We start from the raw sequence: 18,858 nt of genomic DNA, 5'->3' as shown, positions 1-18,858 counted from the left end.
AACTTCAATAAACGCTCTCCTAAAATACACCATCAACCTCTCCCAAGTGTCTGCACACTTAAGGACACTGCCCCATTCTGGAGAAAGACAGCTTCTTTGGAAGGAAGCTTTCCTTTCTATTCTGGGCAACTAGCTAAAAGACTGGAGAAGGCAATGGCACCCCACTCCAGTACTCTTGACTGGGAAATCCCATGGATGGAGGAGCCTGGTAGGCTGCGGTCTACGGGGTCGCACAGAGTCGGACACGACTGAAGCGACTTAGCAGCAGCAGCAGCTAAAAGACAAAGGAACCAAGAAGGAATTGCTTAAGGCAAACAAAACTTTGTGATGGAAAAGAAAATTCACAGAACAGAAACGCAGGAGCTTGGAAATAATTAGCAGAATAAAGTGATATTCTAATTTCTGTATGACATCATATAAAAAAGACAAGTTCAGTGGAAATTAAGTTTATTTCTGGATATACCAACTAAAACATATGTCAAATTTATTCAGAGTATCATCATCAATGCAAAAATAGAACTCTCTTCTCTGTAAAAGTTAAATACAAGACTGTAGGCTAGATACATGATTATTTTAGTCAGGTATTAGCTTCTCAAAGCAACAAATCTACAGTTATAGACATCCAATTTATCATACAAAATATACACAAATGCATAACTGTAGTGTAGAAAAAAAAAGGAAATTACCAAAATGTAACTTAGGTCATTTACTTTACACACACTGGATTCTAGCTGATGTTTCCAAGAGCTTCCCCAGTGAGTCGGACAGCGACACTCTTGCCTTCGTCTGTTTGAACGACGAGCAAATCTTCAAACTTGCCCACGGACTTGGGCTTGAACTGCACGGGCATGTTGATGTAGTGCTGGGCTCTGTAGAGAAAAAGGGGTGTCAACACGGCATCAGGGCAGTCAGAGCCCCCCAGTCACACGACGCCTGGTGGAGAGTGAGCCTGGTCAAGGAAACAGGAGCTGCAAGGCTTGGAGCCTGGTGCCGCGTCTGCAGGAGCAGGAGGCAGCCAAGCCCAGGAAGGCTCAGGGCGTACTTGCCAGCAGCCACCCCATGGCTGCAACCAACTTTACTGGGGCTGGCAGGTTTGCTCCAAAATTCTTAAGAAACCTACCAAGAGTTTCCTTGAAAATTTATGATCGTATTCTACTTGAGGCACAGACAAGTATTATGCTGGCGGGTTTGTTTCTGCTCACAAAACGAGGTTCCAAAAGCTTCAAAAATACATCTTTACTCCTGAGGGGAACAAGATGCAGGCCCTTCCCACAGCCCGTTTGATGCCACCGACCTTCTGTTTTAATGGTTTTTAAGTGAAACCTCACAGCTTTCAGACTCTCCTCAGAGGGCAGATCCCTCTGAGCTCAGCCACACGTGTGTGGGCTCAGTAGAGGGACCGGACTGCGCTTCTGTTTCCAGCATGTTTCCTGACCCAGCACAGTGGGTTAGAAATTCAGAAAACAGGCCAAGTATTTCAAAGCCCTTTTCCTGGAGGTAACAAAATATACATATTCAAAGTCTGGGTCATTTTTCACCAATGCATTTACCTCATTTTTCCACATCAAAGCAAAGCTGCTTTTAAAGAAACTGCTACCTATTGATGGCACTGACAAATGACAACTTTCTCTTTCATGTTAGCATCTTAATCCTCAGAATAATGTAGTACAATCTGCCAACCTAAGAGGCTTCGTAACTTATGAATTACTAAAACACATTAAAATATCCAAAAATAAATCTTTAGATGATTCCATTATTAGCAAAGTTCAACATGGAATGCAGAACTCTATATTTAACTGAGAAAGAATTTTGAAAAACATACTATGACAAATACGTATCACCTGCTTTAGATTCACACACTGAATAAACTGGGATGCAACCTAGGAAGAACCAGGGTCCACACAGCTCCAGCACCCAGCAGTGTGGTGACCAAGGGGGCTTTACACCCATACATACATACACACAAACACACACGGGAACATGTAACAGGAAAGCATGCTGACACAACGTGGAAATCCTCAGCTGAGGACAACTTTTGCAGCAGAGGCATGAGAACCAGTGCCTGATGGTGCAGAGGCAGGGCTGGCGGAGTGCCCGAAACACCTCAGCCCCCCACAGCCATAACCTATAAACGTCAGCAATCCGAATCCTTCTTTCTCTGTAACTTAGAAGCGTCCCTCTGGCTGCTCGGCCACAAGGCCAGCTCGCAGAATGCATGTGGGTATGAGCCCGGCAGACGGGGCATCATCTGCAAAGTCTCAGCAGACTAGACTTGAATAAACAGTCAGCAGAGGACGCTCTAGGGGCTAAGTGGGAACACAACAGATTCTTCTTAAAAAGTCATGAGAGAGAGGGGACCACCTAGAGCCCACAGCAGAACCCTGACCAAAACCCCACCCGTCAGTGCCCCTCTTCCATCACCTCCACCATCACCCACCTTCTGTGGGCAACAGGATGTGCCCAGTACACGCCCTCGCCCCAGGCAAATCCCCAGAACCTACTGTCAGCTAACAGCCCTGTTGCAGGACTGCCAGGACAGTGAACCTCCTGGTATGGAGCAGAGCTCCCACTCGAGGACTGGGGCTTGCTAGCCCCAGGGCAGGCAGCCCCCTGAGAAAAACAAGGTGACCAACAGGGACTGGGAGGGGCTCCCCTGGAGCCTCACACAGCCTGTCCACCTGCCGAGTCCAGCACTGTCACTGCACCAGCCTCTACAGCTCACGAGACCGTTCAGTGGCCTCACCCCTAGGAGGAGTACAAGCCCCTACGCTCACACGGGGAGTAGCCCCACCCCTGTTTGTGAGAGGATTCTCAGGGAGCAAGGCTCTACTTCTCCAAAGTGGAAAGAAGCCATTCTTACGTATGAAGAGGCCAGCTTCCCGCCTTCCTCTATGTAAGATCTAAGCCTATGCACGTGTCACGAGGGAAGTTTTCTACGACGTAGAGTTTACTTCACCTGGTTGAACAGATCAGAGTTACTGCTTTGCACTTATGGTCTTCTTATTCATATTTCACCAAGTTTATACTGAGTTGCTAATTATTAAAGTTTTTTTGATGCTGGAATTTGTAACATTACATATTTATCCTAAGTTCAGAATAATGAAATGTATCAGAATAACTTCAGTACCTGCCACCAATAAAGTATAAAATTACCTTATTTAAATCTCTTTTCAAAGTATAAAAAGTTAAAGATATTTTAAAGTAATAACATGTTTAAGAATATAAAGCAAACATAAGTATCTTATGAGGCAATTTGAAATGCTACCTTATGTACACTGTCCAAATTTTGCTTCATTAAAAAATATTTTCTCATGTTTCTAAACTCTCTTAGATGCTGTGACATGACCTAGGCTGCACAGAAAAGCTGCTGCTGCTGCTAAGTCACTTCAGTCGTGTCCAACTCTGTGCGACCCCATAGACGGCAGCCCACCAGGCTCCTCCGTCCCTGGGATTCTCCAGGCAAGAACACTGGAGTGGGTTGCCATTTTCTTCTCCAATGCATGAAAGTGAAAAGTGAAAGTGAAGTCACTCAGTCGTGTCCGACTCTTAGCGACCCCATGGACTGCAGCCCACCAGGCTCCTTGGTCCATGGGATTTTCCAGGCAAGAGTACTGGAGTGGGGTGCCATTGCCTTCTCCAGCACAGAAAAGCAGTGAGTATTTAATTTAGGACAGCTAAAAATGTTCTAGCACTGGAATGGCAAGTCATCATGTTCAACTGTATAAAAATGTCTACTTTGAGATGGCAAGAATGAACACATCTTAGATTTTAAAACTGTTTTTTAGACAAATTGAAACTAAGCAAAATGCCATCTCACTGATAAAAAGTTCCATGTTAAGAATGCTTTAAGCATCACACCCGTCGCATCTACAGCACTACAGGCAGCTGTGTGTGAGGAGCAGGAAGACCTCAGGGATAGGAGGATGGCCAGCCAGGCAACCAGAAGAAGGATGCTACCAGCTGGCCACAGGGTCAGATGAGGAAGCTGACGGTGGCAATGTGAAAATACTTTTGACCTGTTCACTGCCAAAACTACATTTGCATTTAGGTCGTGTGGTCTCCTGTAAGGCCTCCCAGCTCCCAGGTAACCACAAACTGCCCGTGGACCTCCCTCAGCTAACCTTCTCACAGCCTGGCTGGGAACAGAGACTGCTGCGTGTGATGCTACTAGTATCAAACAGAAACAGGTCTTTTCTCTGCAAAGGACCAAGACGGAGCTGATTTACAAATTTCAGCTAAAATAGTTTAAATTTTTAAAAAGTCTGTGAAAGCAAATTAAGTGAAAAATGTGAAACTATAGTGTATTCAGGAACGAAAGTTGGAAAAGGAACATTCATCTCCAGGTACGTTGACTGCATCATCCTTCAGTCATAAAACAGGCAACAGTGACATAAAGCCTTTTCCCTGGTAGCTCAGCTGGTAAAGAATCTGCCTGCAATGCAGGAGACCCAGGTTCAATCCCTGGGTCAGGAAGATCCCCTGGAGAAGGAAACAGCAACCTTCTGCAGTATTCGGAGAAGGCAATGGCACCCCACTCCAGTACTCTTGCCTGGAAAATCCCATGGACAGAGGGGCTTGGAAGGCTGCAGTCCATGGGATCGCTGAGGGTCAGACATGACTGAGCGACTTCACTTTCCCTTTTCACTTTCATGCACTGGAGAAAGAAATGGCAACCCACTCCAGTGTTCTTGCCTGGAGAATCCCATGGACAGAGGAGCCTGGTGAGCTACAGCCCACAGGATCGCAGAGAGTCAGACACGACTGAGCGACTAACACACTGACATACGGCCAAACAATTTAACAAGTTACTGTTCCTGAGTCTTTATCAAAACTGTAGATGAAGTGAATGCAAATATTGTTTCTTAAAAAGCTGTTAGCTCTTCAAACAAATTTTTTAAAAATCTGAAGGTGTCTTAACTTTTAAAAAACAAGTTTATTTTTTTAAAGATAAATGCTCCTTGAAACAAAGATCTGAAGCCCCAGGTGTATGCTGGTTTACACAAAAGTGTTCCCAGACTCCTATGCTTCATGCTTAAAGACACAATGCCTGCGAAACACTGATCAAGCTCAGGGACGTAAACCAAGCAGACAGCAAACAGGAAGCAGAGTTATTTACTACGGCCATTACGATAAGGTTCAAATTCAGATAACAGCAGTGTTCAGGACTAATCACTCACTCAGGATCAATTTGTCTTCAGTCACTAAAAAGGGCCCCAACTGGGAATTCAAATGACTATCTGTGAACAGCGAACTGCTCCTGCAGGTCAGCCTCAGCTCGGCAGAGCCAGCCTGCTCTAAGCACCCTGGAACGTCACCAGTCTCAGGCCCCAGGGGAGGGACCCACAGACCAATGGGAGAGGAGAGCTCAGGGCAGAGAAGTGGGAAAGTTTGGACTGGGAGTGTTTAAGGCTGCCATCGTCCACGTTCTCGATGAAGAGACTGGCTGGGAAAGCGCTGACAGAACTGTGATGCTGTCAACACCTGTGGGTCCTGCTGGGGCTTTTCAGGACCCCCAGGACTGCCTCTCACATATCCTGTAACAAGTCCAGGCTGCCGGCACCTTTACAAATTAGGTCACTGAGGCTGAGAGAGGTCTAGGTGTATTCACTGCTGACTCCACACAACTTGTACCTTTGGCCTGGGCTCCTAAGAGGTAGGTTTCCAACCACAGAGGATGGGTGAATGGGGTCAAGAAGGGGAAGAAAGTATGAGGGGTAGAGGGAATGACTTATCTTCCAACAACAAGAGGAAGCGGAAGCTTCTGAGTCAGTGCTGCTGGGCTAGTAACTCAGTCAGCCCTCGATTGCCTACAAGGGGCCTAGTTTTCACAGAATAGAACATGCTTCTAGGACCGCTTCCTGATGCTAAAGTGAAAGAGCTTATAATAAATAAAGTTTAATTAAAGATTCAAACATGAAGATAAAATTATTTTTAGTATTAAGTGCAATGCAACCCTAATGTTAAAATTGTAAATATCAGTGACAACCCAGTTTGAAATTTCAGCCTTTACAGGTGTCATATGGAAAAATAAAATTAGCAAGACCCCAAAACAATTAGCAAAATTGATAGTACATACCTATCAATAATTACTTTACATGTAAATGGATTAAATGCTCCAATCAAAAGAGTGGCTCAATGGATACAAACACAAAACCAGCATATATGCTGGCTACAGGAGACTCACTTTAGATCTAAAGACTTACACAGCCTGAAAGTGAGACGACTGGAAACAATGTTACACAGAAGTAACCCAAGTGCCTGAACAGATGAAGATACCTACAGACACAGTGGGATACACCCAGCCATAAAAGAGAATGAAATCTTACCATCTGCAATAACATGAATGGACTGAGGGAGTATTATGCTAAACTGAAATAAGTCCGAGAGACAAAACATCAAATGACCTCACTTACATGTGGAATCTAGAAAACAAAACAAATGAATAAACATAACAAAACAGAAAGAGTCATGGAGAAAAAGAACAAACAGGTGGCTGCCAGAGGGGATGGGGGTACAGGAGGAAAGAAATAGGTGAGGAAGGTGACAAGGCACAAACATCCAGTTCCAAAATAAATGAACAGCAGGTATGAGATGTACAGCTAGGGAACATAGTAACTATGTAATGTCTTTGTGTTGGTAATGTACCATCCTAGACTTAGTGTGGTGAAATCAGTTTGAAATGTACAGAAATAAAAACAGAAATACAGTAACTAAGAGTGTTGGAGGTCAATTACACTTCCCCCTCAAAAAAAAAAAGAAAAAAAAAGGTAAAAAAAAAAAATTAAAAGCAGCCAGAAAAAAAGACACATCAGGCAGAGGAATGAACAGGAGGATGACAGTAGACTTCTTGTTAGAAACAATGTAAGCCAGACAGTAGTGTAGCAGATTTATAAGATGGGAACAGGGGATAATACTGTCAGAATTATGTGCTAAGCAAGACTGTCTCTCAGAAATGAAGGCAAGGGACTTCCCTGGCAGTCCAGTGATTAAGACTTCACCTTTTAACACAGGGGGTGCAGGTCAGATTCCTGGTTAGGAAGTTAAGATCCCACATGCCTTGTAGCCAAAAAGCCAAAACATAAAACAGAAGCAATATTGTAACAAATTCAATAAAGATTTTTAAAAAATGATGGTAAGATAAAAATATTTTCAGACATTAAAAAAAAAATGCATAGAAAAGATCAGATTTGTGGTTGGAGAAGGTGGTGGGTGGGACTGATAAAAAGTACATCAAAAGTCAGAAAGCAAAAACTTCCACTTGTAGGATAAATATGCACCAGGCCATGTGATATACAACATGGAAAATATACTGAACATGTTGTGTTATATATATGAAAGTTGTTGACAGAATAAATCCTAATAGTTCATGTTGCAGGAAAAAAAAAACATTTTATTCTGTTTAATTTTGTATATATATGAGATGAAAGTGTTCACAAAATTTACTGTGATAATCATTTCATGATGTATGTAAGTCAAATCATTATGCTACACACCTCAAATTTACACAGTGCTGTGTGTCAATTACATCAATAAAACTGGAAGAATATATATAAATACCTTAAAAATGAATAAAAACACTAAAAAAATAAAATAAGCAAGGATGGCAAGAAAATGAGGCCCTGATGAAAGAACAATATAGGATTATTTCAAGAATTACACTGGAAAACAGGATAATAAAAGTTTTTCCAATTAATCTGGGAAGATTTTTGTCCAAATTAGTAAAAATTTAAATCCTTGATTCTTAGTGTGATGAAAGTAACACCTGATGCAGAAATTACTCTAAAGTTAATCATAAGACAACAAAGGTTCTAGTTAAGTATATGGCTGTCAAAATACTGGGTAACAGGAGTCACACCCTAAGCCCAAACACTGTGCAAATCTGAGTTGATACTCGCCACGTAAACCCACAGTCAGACTGTTTCCCCTGCAGGCTCCTCATCCCCTTCACCATGCACTTAGTGCTCTGGGTGTTAGTGATGAAGATGAGGGGCTGTAACTGAGGGAGACATCACAGTCCTAGCCCCCAAGAGCAATCTCAGGGTCCTGAACACAAAGAGCTGCACCAGGATGAGAACACTTTGATTTATGATAAACTCACCTCAAAGAATATTTTGAATGTTTGACGTAGAAAGGCTCTCTGGGACTTAAAAACTTGAGCTGGAATTTAATATGAAACACTTTATGAAGTTACACAAGTTAGATATCTGTGCATATTTAAGTCAACACACCGTGCATTTGCTTATGTATACCCACAAGATGAAGTTAAGACAATAAATGCTCATGGAAGGGAATTTTAATGAATTTACTATAGTTCTGACTGGAGTAAATGTTATCCAGAAATATGCTCATAGGATCATACAGAAGAAAACAAGAGCAGAAACTAAAAAATGAAAATATGAAAATACTGGATAATTTTCAGACAAAGGATCATAAACTTCCCATGAGTTTCTCTTCAAACACAGTATTAAGATATTTTAAAAATTAACTATTTTACCTTAAATATCATCTATAAAACAATCTTCTAATTCTTAGGAAAATGTTTATCAAATAGTAGAATACATTTATTTTTCCACAACCCACAGCAATATTTCCAACTTACTGAGTGTGTAATAAAAGAATTATTTCGCAAATTGACTTTCAATGTCCTTGACTCCCCAACTCTCGTTGGCAGAAATTGATACACGTCTTCTGGGGCATAAACTCCACGGTGGGTCAAGTCAAGTTGCCTGCTATGGAGACAGGGTTGAAAATTAACTATTTACAATCTACAGAAACTTAAACTATTTGTATATAATAAATTATATAACTTGTGTATATGGCTTTAACTTGTGTTTTCTCCCACATTTCAGTTAAAGTAGTTTTGTGAAGGTGACTGTCTGATCAGTACTAACATTGCTGGTGCCAGGAAGCATCCAGGCATGCCTGGCAGCAGCTGATATAGGCAGCAGAACCTCCTCTCTTGGAGAGGTACTTAACATGCTTTTCTTAAAAGCATCTTCCTCCAGAACTAAGTCAAACCTAAGTATGAGTTAACTAAGAACTATAAGAAACATTTTCATGTAAGTTAGAAAGAGAAAGATGAATACTATACAATATCACTTATACGTGAAATCTAAAATATGACACAAATGAACATACCTACGAAAAAGAAACAGAACCACAGACACAGAGAAGAGACTTGTGGTTGCCAAGGGGGAGGGGTTTGGGGGAGAGACGGACTGGGAGGTTGGGGTTAGCACATGTAAGCTTTTATATATAGAATGGATAGACAACAAGGTCCTACTGTATAGCACAGAGAATTATATTCAATATCCTGTGTAAACCATATGGATAAGAATGTATGTAACATTGCTTTGCTGTACAGCAGAAATAAACACAATGCTATACATCAACTATACTTCAATAAAAAGTTATTAAAAAAGCACATTCCTGAAAAAAAATTTTTCATTAGGTTAAACATTTACATATTATCATTAAAGCTCTGCAAGCCACTGATATAACATACATTTTATAAAGTTTTTAAGAATCTACTTTCATATACTCTTTTCGGGAATGTAAAATGGAAAGGCTACTTTGGGAACATTCTTCGATTTAAGGTTAAGGTTAAAAAAATTCCTACCACATGACTCAGTAATTCTACTCTAAGACATTTTTACCCAAAAGAAATGAAAGAATATGTCCACAAAAACACACATATAACAATGTTCACTGCATCTTCATTCACAAGGGCTCCAAGGTGGAAGACACCAAATGCCAAAGGATAAAGAAACAATGGTGACGTGCCCCTGTGACGGGTCATGTGAATTCCACATGCAAAGGTACCCACCACAGGTGGACTCACCAACACCAAAGATCCCAACATCACCACCTAAGTGAAAGAAGCCAGGCAAAACCTGAGTGCAGGTGTACATGAGATCCACAGAACTAAGGCAACATACAGAACAGAATAAACCCCAGGCGAGGGTGGGGGTGGCTGGAGAAGCCGCGCGAGAACTCCCAGATGAGAGGAACTGGGAGTCAAGTCTCTACCTTGACTGCAGTGGGGTGACACATGTCAATCACAGGTAAGCCACTGGGCATTTTGTCGAATGAGATTATACCTCAATAAAGTACTGGGAAAAACTCATGAGAATGAGAGAAATAACATACCCAGGTATGAGGGCAGAAGCCTCAGATACAGCCTGTCTTCGAAGCTTAAGTAAATTATCTATTTTAATGAGGCTATTTGCAGAAATGCGTGAAATTCCAGGCTCACTTTCTGCTCTGACACTCTGTAGAAAAAAATCACAGGGTGGAGGAGGAGAAATAAATACATGGACATTTACCTAACTGAATTTTACTACTTCCTAATTCTTAAAAAGGACACTTCAGATTTTTAAATTCCTTTAATTACAAATGCTTTATCTTGTACTGTTTCTCTCTGTGTCTCACACACACACAAAAACCTTACCTAATTAAGGCAAACATAGATTTCACAGAGCCAATAAATAAAGACACATAAGAAAACTAAGATGATAAGCAGCTACAGTAGAATTAATGGGATTATAATAAAACCAGGAACATACTTAGCTTTCTCAGGCCAGTTTTTCAGGCCAGTTTCACCTGGTATCTCCAAAACACACCCAGTAATTTACTTAAATTCAGGGAAACACTCACATGTCCAGAGAGCTGGAATCTTAAGGTGTGCTTCAGGTGAGGCTCTTTAAGAGGGTGACACTCAACATCCCAAAACTGGGCATAGTCTCCTCTATCTCTGGGCAAAAACATGATGGAGACCTACAAACAACACATCCAGGAGAGAAATTTAGACTCTGAACCTTACACACATGCACTGAGGTTACCAATTCAAAGTGTGGTATGAAGAAATTAAAGGGGAAAACTGTCTTTGTATTGATTAATTTTGCACTAATGGAAAAAGAATTTGAACATTTTTAGTGGGTTTGTTACTGTACCTGTACCAGATCCAAGTATATTTTTCAAGTCAGGGAGCCAGATTCCTCCAGCCTTATCTTTCTTTCTCAAGACTGCTTTGGCTATCTGGAGCCTTTAAGTGTTTCCATACAAATTTAAAAATTTTTTTCTAGTTTTCTGAAAAATGCCATTGAGATTTTGACAGGGATTGCACCTCATCTATAGATTGCCTTGGGTAGTACAGTTGTTTTAACAATACTGATCCTTTCAATCCAAGAACACAGTATGTCTTTCTGTTTGCATCCACTTCAATTTCTTTCATCAGCATCTCATTCTTTTCAGAGAATAGGTCTTTTGCCTCTTAAGTAGGTTTATTCCTAAGTATTTTATTGTTTTTGATTCATTGGTAAATGGGATTATTTTCTCAGTTTTCCTTTCTGATAGTTTGTTCTCAGTGTATAGAAATGCAACAGATTTCTGTATGTTAATTTGGTATTCTACAACTTTACCAAATTCATTAGTAAGCTCTGGTTTTCTGGTGGCGTCTTTAGGATTTTTTATGTATAGCAAGATATTCCAGTGAAACCCAAACGAACTTTTTGGCCAACCCAATATCCTGTCAAACAGAAACAGTGAGTTTTACTTCTTTTCCAATTTGGATCTCTTTTCTTTCTTTTTCTTCGCTGATTCCCATCACTAAGACTTCCAAAACTATGCTGAATAAAAGTAGAGAGTGGTCATCCTTGTCTTGTTCCCGACCTAAGAAAGAATGCTTTCAGCTTTTCAGTGTTGAGTATGATGTTACCTGTGAGTTTGTCATATGTGACCTTTATTAGGTTGAGGTATGTTCCCTTTATGCCCACTTTCTGAAGAGTTAATTATAAATGGATGTTGAATTTTGTTAAAAGCTTTTTCTGCATCAATTGAGATAATCATAAGGCTTTTATTCTTCAACTTGTTAATGTGGTACATCACATCAACAAATTATTATTTGCAGTCATTGAAAAATCCTTGCATCCCTGGGAAAAATCCCACTTGATGATGGTGTTTGATCCTTCCAATGTATTGTTGGATTCAGTTTGCTAGTGTTTTTTTTTTTTTTTTTGACAGTTTTTACACCTACATTCAGAGATACTGGTCTGTAATTTTTGCTTTTTGTGTGTGATTATCTTTGCCTGGTTTGGTAACAGAATGATGGTGGCCTCATAGCATGAGTTAGAAAGTGTTTCTTCCTCTGTATATTTTGGAACAGTTTTATAAGGATAGGTGCTAACTCTTCTTTAAATGTTTGGTAGAATTCACTATACTACAAAGCTACAGTAATCAAAATAGCATGGTACTGGTTCCAAAACAGATACATAGATCAATGGAACAGGACAGTTCAGTTCAGTTGCTCAGTCATGTCTGACTCTTTGCGACCCCATGAACCGCAGCACGCCAGGCCTCCCTGTCCATCACTGACTCCCAGAGTCCACCCAAACCCACGTCCTTCGGGTCGATGATGCCATCCAACTATCTCATCCTCTGTTGTCCCCTTCTCCTCCTGCCCTCAACTTTCCCAGCATTAGGGTCTTTTCAAATGAGTCAGCTCTTCACATCAGGTGGCCAAAGTACTGGAGTTTCAGCTTTAGCATCATTCCTTCCAAAGAAATCCCAGGGCTGATCTCCTTCAGAATGGACTGGTTGGATCTCCTTGCAGTCCAAGGGACTCTCAAGAGTCTTCTCCAACATCACAGTTCAAAAGCATCAATTCTTCGGCGCTCAGCTTTCTTTACAGTCCAACTCTCACATCCATACATGACCACTGGAAAAACCATAGCCTTGACGAGATGGACCTTTGTTGGCAAGGTAATGTCTGTGCTTTTTAATATGCTGTGTAGGTTGGTAGTAACTTTCCTTCCAAGGAGGAAGCGTCTTTTAATTTCATGGCTGCATTCACCATCTGCAGTGATTTTGGAGCCCAAAAAAATAAAGTCTGCCACTGTTTCCACTGTTTCCCCATCTATCTGCCATGAAGTGATGGGACAGGATGCCATGATCTTCGTTTTCTGAATGTTGAGCTTTAAGCCAACTTTTTCACTCTCCTCTTTCACATTCAGGAACAGGACAAAGAGACCAGAAATAAACCCCCATTTATGACCAATTACTCTGCAACAAGAGAGGTAAGAATATAAAATGGAGGAAAAAAGTCTCTTCAATAAGTCGTTCTGGGAAAACTGGACAGCTATTAATACATGGAAAAGAATACAATTGGGACATTCTCTAACATCATATAAAAAACAAACTCAAAATGGATTAAAGACCAGAAACCATAAAACTCCTAGACACAGGCAGAAGACTCTCTGACATTGATTGTAGCAGTATTTTTTTTTTAATCTGTCTCCTAAAGTAAAGGAAATAAAAGCAAAAATAAACAAATGGGACCTAACTAAACTCCTAAGCTTTTACACAGCAAAGGAAACAATCAACAAAATGAAATGACAACCTGCTGAATAGAGGAAAATATTTGCAAATGATATGACCAGTAAGGAGTTAATATCCAACATATATAAATAGCTCACAGACAAAAAATCAGGCCAATTAAAAAATGAGGAGAAGAACTAAATACACATTTGTCCAAAGAGGAAATGCAAATGGCCAACAGGTACGTGAAAACATGCACAACATTGCAAACCACCAGGGAAATGAAAATCAAAACCACAAAGAGCTACCACCTCACAACTGTCAGGATGGCCATCACCAAGAATACAAATAACAAATGTTGGCAAGAATGTGGAGAAAACGGAACCCTTGTACACTGTTGGTGGGAATGTAAGTTGGGGCAGCCACTGTGGAAAACAGTGCAGAAGTTTCTCAAAAAACAAAACTGAACTACTATATGACCCAGCAGGGCTTCCCAGGTGGTTCAGTGGGCTGCTGTCTATGGGGTCACACAGAGTCGGACACGACTGAAGTGACTTAGCAGCAGTAGCAGATATGAAAGCAACCTAAGTGTCCATCAACAAATGAATGTATAAAGAAGGTATGGTATGTGTGTACATGTACACACACACAATATAATATTAGGAAAAAGAATAAAACCATGCCATTTGCAGCAACATGGGTGGATTTGGGGGGCACTGTGCCCAGTGAAAAAAGTCAGAGAGAGAAAGACAAATACTATATGATATCACTTATATATACAGACTCTAAGAAATACAAGTAAAAAATAAGCAGACTCACAGATGTATGGAACAAACTAGCAGTCACTGGTGGGGATGGAGGAGGGGCAATATAGGAGTAGAGGATTAAGAGGTACTAACTATTTAGGCATAAAATAAGGTATTGATAAGAGGATGTATTATACAACATGAGGAATATAGCCAATACTGTATAAAAATTACAAATGGATTATTATCTTTAAAAATCAGATCAGATCAGTCACTCAGTCATGTCTGACTCTTTTCGACCCCATGAATCGCAGCATGCCAGGCATCCCTGTCCATCACCAACTCCCGGAGTTCACTCAGACTCATGTCCATCGAGTCAGTGATGCCATCCAGCCATCTCATCCTCTGTCGTCCCCTTCTCCTCTTGCCCCCAATCCCTCCCAGCATCAGAGTCTTTTCCAATGAGTCAACTCTTCACATGAGGTGGCCAAAGTACTGGAATTTCAGCTTTAGCATCATTCCTTCCAAAGAAATCCCAGGGCTGATCTCCTTCAGAATGGACTGATTGGATCTCCTTGAAGTCCAAGGGACTCTCAAGAGTCTTCTCCAACAACACAGTTCAAAAGCATCAATTCTTTGGCGCTCAGCCTTCTTCACAGTCCAACTCTCACATCCATACATGACCACAGGAAAAACCATAGCCTTGACTAGACGGACCTTTGTTGGCAAAGTAATGTCTCTGCTTTTGAATATGCTATCTAGATTGGTCATAACTTTCCTTCCAAGGAGTAAGCGTCTTTTAATTTCATGGCTGCAGTCACCATCTGCAGTGATTTTGGAGCCCAGAAAAATAAAGTCTGACACTGTTTCCACTGTTTCCCCATCTATTTCCCATGAAGTGATGGGACCGGATGCCATGATCTTCGTTTTCTGAATGTTGAGCTTTAAGCCAACTTTTTCACTCTCCACTTTCACCTTCATCAAGAGGCTTTTGAGTTCCTCTTCACTTTCTGCCATAAGGGTGGTGTCATCTGCATATCTGAGGTTATTGATATTTCTCCCGGCAATCTTGATTCCAGCTTGTATTTCTTCCAGCCCAGCATTTCTCATGATGTACTCTGCATGTAAGTTAAATAAACAGGGTGACAATATACAGCCTTGACATACTCCCTTTCCTATTTGGAACCAGTCTGTTGTTCCATGTCCAGTTCTAACTGTTGCTTCCTGACCTGCATACAAATTTCTCAAGAGGCATTATATTACGCACCTATAACTTACATAATATTATATCATAATCCAAATAAAAGAAATAGAAATACAATGTTAAAATAGTACAAATCCTTTAAAAAAAGTTATTTTAGAGTGCAAGATCAGCACTGGTAGAGCTTTTTGACTGGCTGGTTGACAAAACTACTGTCTCGATCAGTCCCCTGGAAGTATGTTCCCAGCACAGGCTAGCCAGGTGACAAGCTCACACCAGAATGAGTGAGCACCAATCACACACCAACCATGGTGTTGTTACCTAGCAAGACGTCCTGCTGCAGGAGCACAGTGTGCTGCTGCCACTTTCGCAGGAGCCTGGCTATGAGCAGCACCATCCAGGTGGAGTGAACTCTTCTGGGTGGAAATGAGGCACTCCTGGCCAGTTGACACTATGTTCCCACCAGACAGCTGTGAAAAGATGTCAGAACTCACCTTTTGGACACTATGGCCTTCCACTACACCAGAAATAGGAGAACATCTGAATGCTGCATAGGTAGCTCTAAAAACATCTCCACTCTCATCAACTCCCTACAAAGACACCATTTAAACAATCAAATTTAAAAAAACAAAAAGTCAACAGATCAGGTTCCACAGTGACACCACTGCCTTCACAGGCATCGAGGACAAACCCGTTTCCTGGAGACCGGGAGCATCCAGGCTCCGCTAACACCAGGCCTCACTGGACACAGACCCTCCTCCCACCCCCAGCCGCAGTGCTCTATAGGAGGCTGCTCCCTTGTTGGAGGACTGCTGCTTCCTTAAGAACCTTGCTGAGTGTGCGTTCCAACACCCCCACGCAATATCAGCACTTCATTTCCTGTCAGAGGGCCCAGCACTATCTTTTGCACACATCATGTTAACATTATGGCTCAGAACCTTGATGGTCACACCAAGAAGAGAGCAGAAAGGCCGTATCACATGTGACAACATGTGACGATACACACAGCTTGGGTGGTGCCCACTGGCAGACACCACATGTGGGCACACAGGCTAAGACTCCCTGGCAAGTAAAGTTCAGCCCTGCCTCCAACACACAGCAGCACTCAGAACCAGGAGAAAGAAACGTCTGTGATAAAATCTGTATATATTTTTCAGAATAAAATTATTTCAGATAAAAAACTGCACTGCAGGAGACAGCACTAAACAGAGCAAGCAGATATTTTCACATTACATTCTCTAGCCTGACTCTTAAAACCACCATGTGAACAAGACTGGGCAGGTTAGTTCCACTGACAGAAATAATCAAGTAAATGAAGCAGATTAACAAAAACCCAGTAATCTCAATTTATGGTCCTAATCCAGATTTTTAAACATCCTACATAAACATTAAAATGAGTATTCGAGGTAATTATCACTGACCTTGACATAAGGTGGAGCTAAAGATGATAGGTGCCACCTCACTTCCGTGTCACCATGATTCTCCAGTTCTAGGTAATTTCCTATAAGGAACACATTTCACAACTCAAACTGTTTGAGGGGTAAGTAAACAAGCAGATCCTTATGATAATATGTGATAAATACTGTGATTACCTTACCACAGAGAAGAAATACAATCAGATCCCTTTGAGTCCAACAAGGACACTATTCTCTAACCGTTCTGTTAGGTGAACCTAACTTCCTAGGTTCAGATGCTCTGTCTTGTATTTCGACATTATTTTTTAAGTCCTATTTGACAGATGCCCTATCTTGTATTTAACCAAAGGGAAAAGTTACCGAGGGTCTAAAGCATGTTCTTCATCAGCTACTGAGGAAGCACAGAGCACCATTCCAGGCCCCTGAGGAAGCTCGGAGGAGCTTCACATAGCACTTCACTATTCTCAGGCCCTGGATGGAGGGCCGGGTTGGGGTGGAGGTGGAGCAGGCAGGACAGGCCCAGAACCTGCAGTCACAGCCTAAGGGATGAGGCCTGGCTCCATCACCTTCCTCTCCTCTCTGGCCACTAACTTAGCAGCAGCTCTGGTCAAAGATCTAGTGAGAGTTGGGAAAGGATGGCTCTGACAAACAGTCTAAGCCTCCTGGAACAGACAGAGTTACTAAAGGCCTGGGAGGGATTGGGGGCAGGAGGAGAAGGGGATGACAGAGGATGAGATGGCTGGATGGCATCACCGACTCAATGGACGTGAGTTTGGGTAAACTCTGGGAGTTGGTGATGGACAGGGAGGCCTGGTATGCTGCGATTCATGGGGCTGCAAAGAGTTGGACACGACTGAGCAACTGAACTGAACTGAACTGAAGGCCTAGTTTTAGCTTCCTTGAATTGAGCTGAAATAATTTGTCACTGAAACAATTTCCGAGAACTGCTGATTTTCTCCTGAAGTTAACACTGTCTCGAACTACGGTTAACTAGGAGCTGTTAGATCCCACCTATCAACATTTGAAGACGTAACCTTGTGATACAATACCTGAGGTCTCACCAGGTTCTGTTGGAGGAAAAGTAACTGTCTTGTTTCTTAGCTCAACTTTTGTGGAAGGTGGTTTTGCTGCTGGTTTTACCAGATTAACTACATGCTCAGTTTCTTGGGAAAGGATTCCAAGTGGGCCGGAGGTCAAATGAGTGAAAAGTTCTTCTTGGGTCAAGTCTTCTCGAATTTGAACCTTCACAATTTTCTGAAATGAGACAAAGTGAAGTTAATGTTTTTTTTTTAATTCCTATTTTTTAATCATGGTAGACAAAAGTAATGCCAAACAACTGAAACACTGATGAATTTAGAAAGTAAAGTCTATTCAGATCCCAAAGTAGCTATTGACTTGATCTTTTTTCCCTACTCCCCTCTTTTTCAAAGCAGAACTTTCAAGTTAATGGTGGCCTCCAGGCCCTACTCCCCACTGCTGCACCAGGAAACTTACTCAGCTCACTGGTGGAAAAATCTGTACTAAGTGCTCTAGTTACATAAGCTGTTTGGGCTGAAAGGACCTCAATTTGATTTCTGAAATGTAAGTGCCATCAACAGGATTATAACATTTAAACTGCAAAAAAAATATTGATTAAAAAAAAATTTTTTTTTAAGTACCTTCTGTCCATTGTCACAGTGTATATAGATCAAGCCGCTCCACGGGAACATTGAATGTTTTGTGGATAAGGAGGAATTGGGACTCACAAGAATTTGCATCTTACTCCTTAAAAGAAGAATTGAATACTGAGAACCAAGAATAGTGTAGACCGTAACAGCAATAAAGTAACACTGCACCATCAATGACCACCACGAGTTTCCCCACTGTTCAGAAAGAGCAGAGAACAGCGGTGAGCTCCCATGTGCATCTGATTTTACCTCAGTCCCAACTTGGTGACTGACAAAAAGCTGAGTGGTGTAAAGCCAAGAACCTGAGGGCAAAGCTCATGTGAAAATGGACCACACCACAGAAATGCGTCCATACAGTAATTCAAACTAAATATTTTTAGAGAAAGACCACTACCATGAATACTCTGAGCTGTCACTGTCACAGAGAGTAACTGGAATGCGGGTGGGGAGAAGAGTGCTTCTTTGCTCCCGCCATGGGTCAGGTTTCTGTGCTCACTGTGCTCAAGAGCTATGGG

At 41.5% G+C, this 18,858-nt stretch overlaps 1 protein-coding gene across 10 annotated transcripts in view; it reads right to left on the bottom strand.

The window, feature by feature from the left end:
* Positions 1-430: 430 nt before the first annotated feature.
* The window catches only part of SEH1L (SEH1 like nucleoporin), a 96,867-nt gene continuing 78,439 nt past the window's right edge, over positions 431-18,858 (bottom strand). For 6 of the 10 annotated variants that reach the window (XM_059880767.1, XM_059880771.1, XM_059880770.1 and 3 more), the window contains 9 exons: positions 18,335-18,440; positions 17,726-17,930; positions 16,683-16,762; positions 15,756-15,851; positions 10,657-10,776; positions 10,150-10,271; positions 8,600-8,729; positions 8,099-8,157; positions 431-869 (listed from right to left, as the gene is read on the bottom strand). In XM_059880767.1, the coding sequence (XP_059736750.1) occupies positions 728-869; positions 8,099-8,157; positions 8,600-8,729; positions 10,150-10,271; positions 10,657-10,776; positions 15,756-15,851; positions 16,683-16,762; positions 17,726-17,930; positions 18,335-18,440 (1,060 nt within the window). In that variant the 3' untranslated portion in view covers positions 431-727. Of the gene's footprint in view, positions 870-2,860; positions 2,957-8,098; positions 8,158-8,599; positions 8,730-10,149; positions 10,272-10,656; positions 10,777-11,989; positions 15,179-15,755; positions 15,852-16,682; positions 16,763-17,725; positions 17,931-18,334; positions 18,441-18,858 lie in introns of those variants that run through there. The other 4 variants (XR_009492660.1, XM_059880768.1, XM_059880769.1 and 1 more) reach the window with 4 other exon arrangements.

Source organism: Bos taurus, chromosome 24 (genome assembly GCF_002263795.3).
Source record: "Bos taurus isolate L1 Dominette 01449 registration number 42190680 breed Hereford chromosome 24, ARS-UCD2.0, whole genome shotgun sequence".
NCBI lineage: Eukaryota > Metazoa > Chordata > Mammalia > Artiodactyla > Bovidae > Bos > Bos taurus.
Note: the sequence above shows the minus strand (reverse complement) of the source record. Positions and strands in the feature narration are given on the sequence as shown.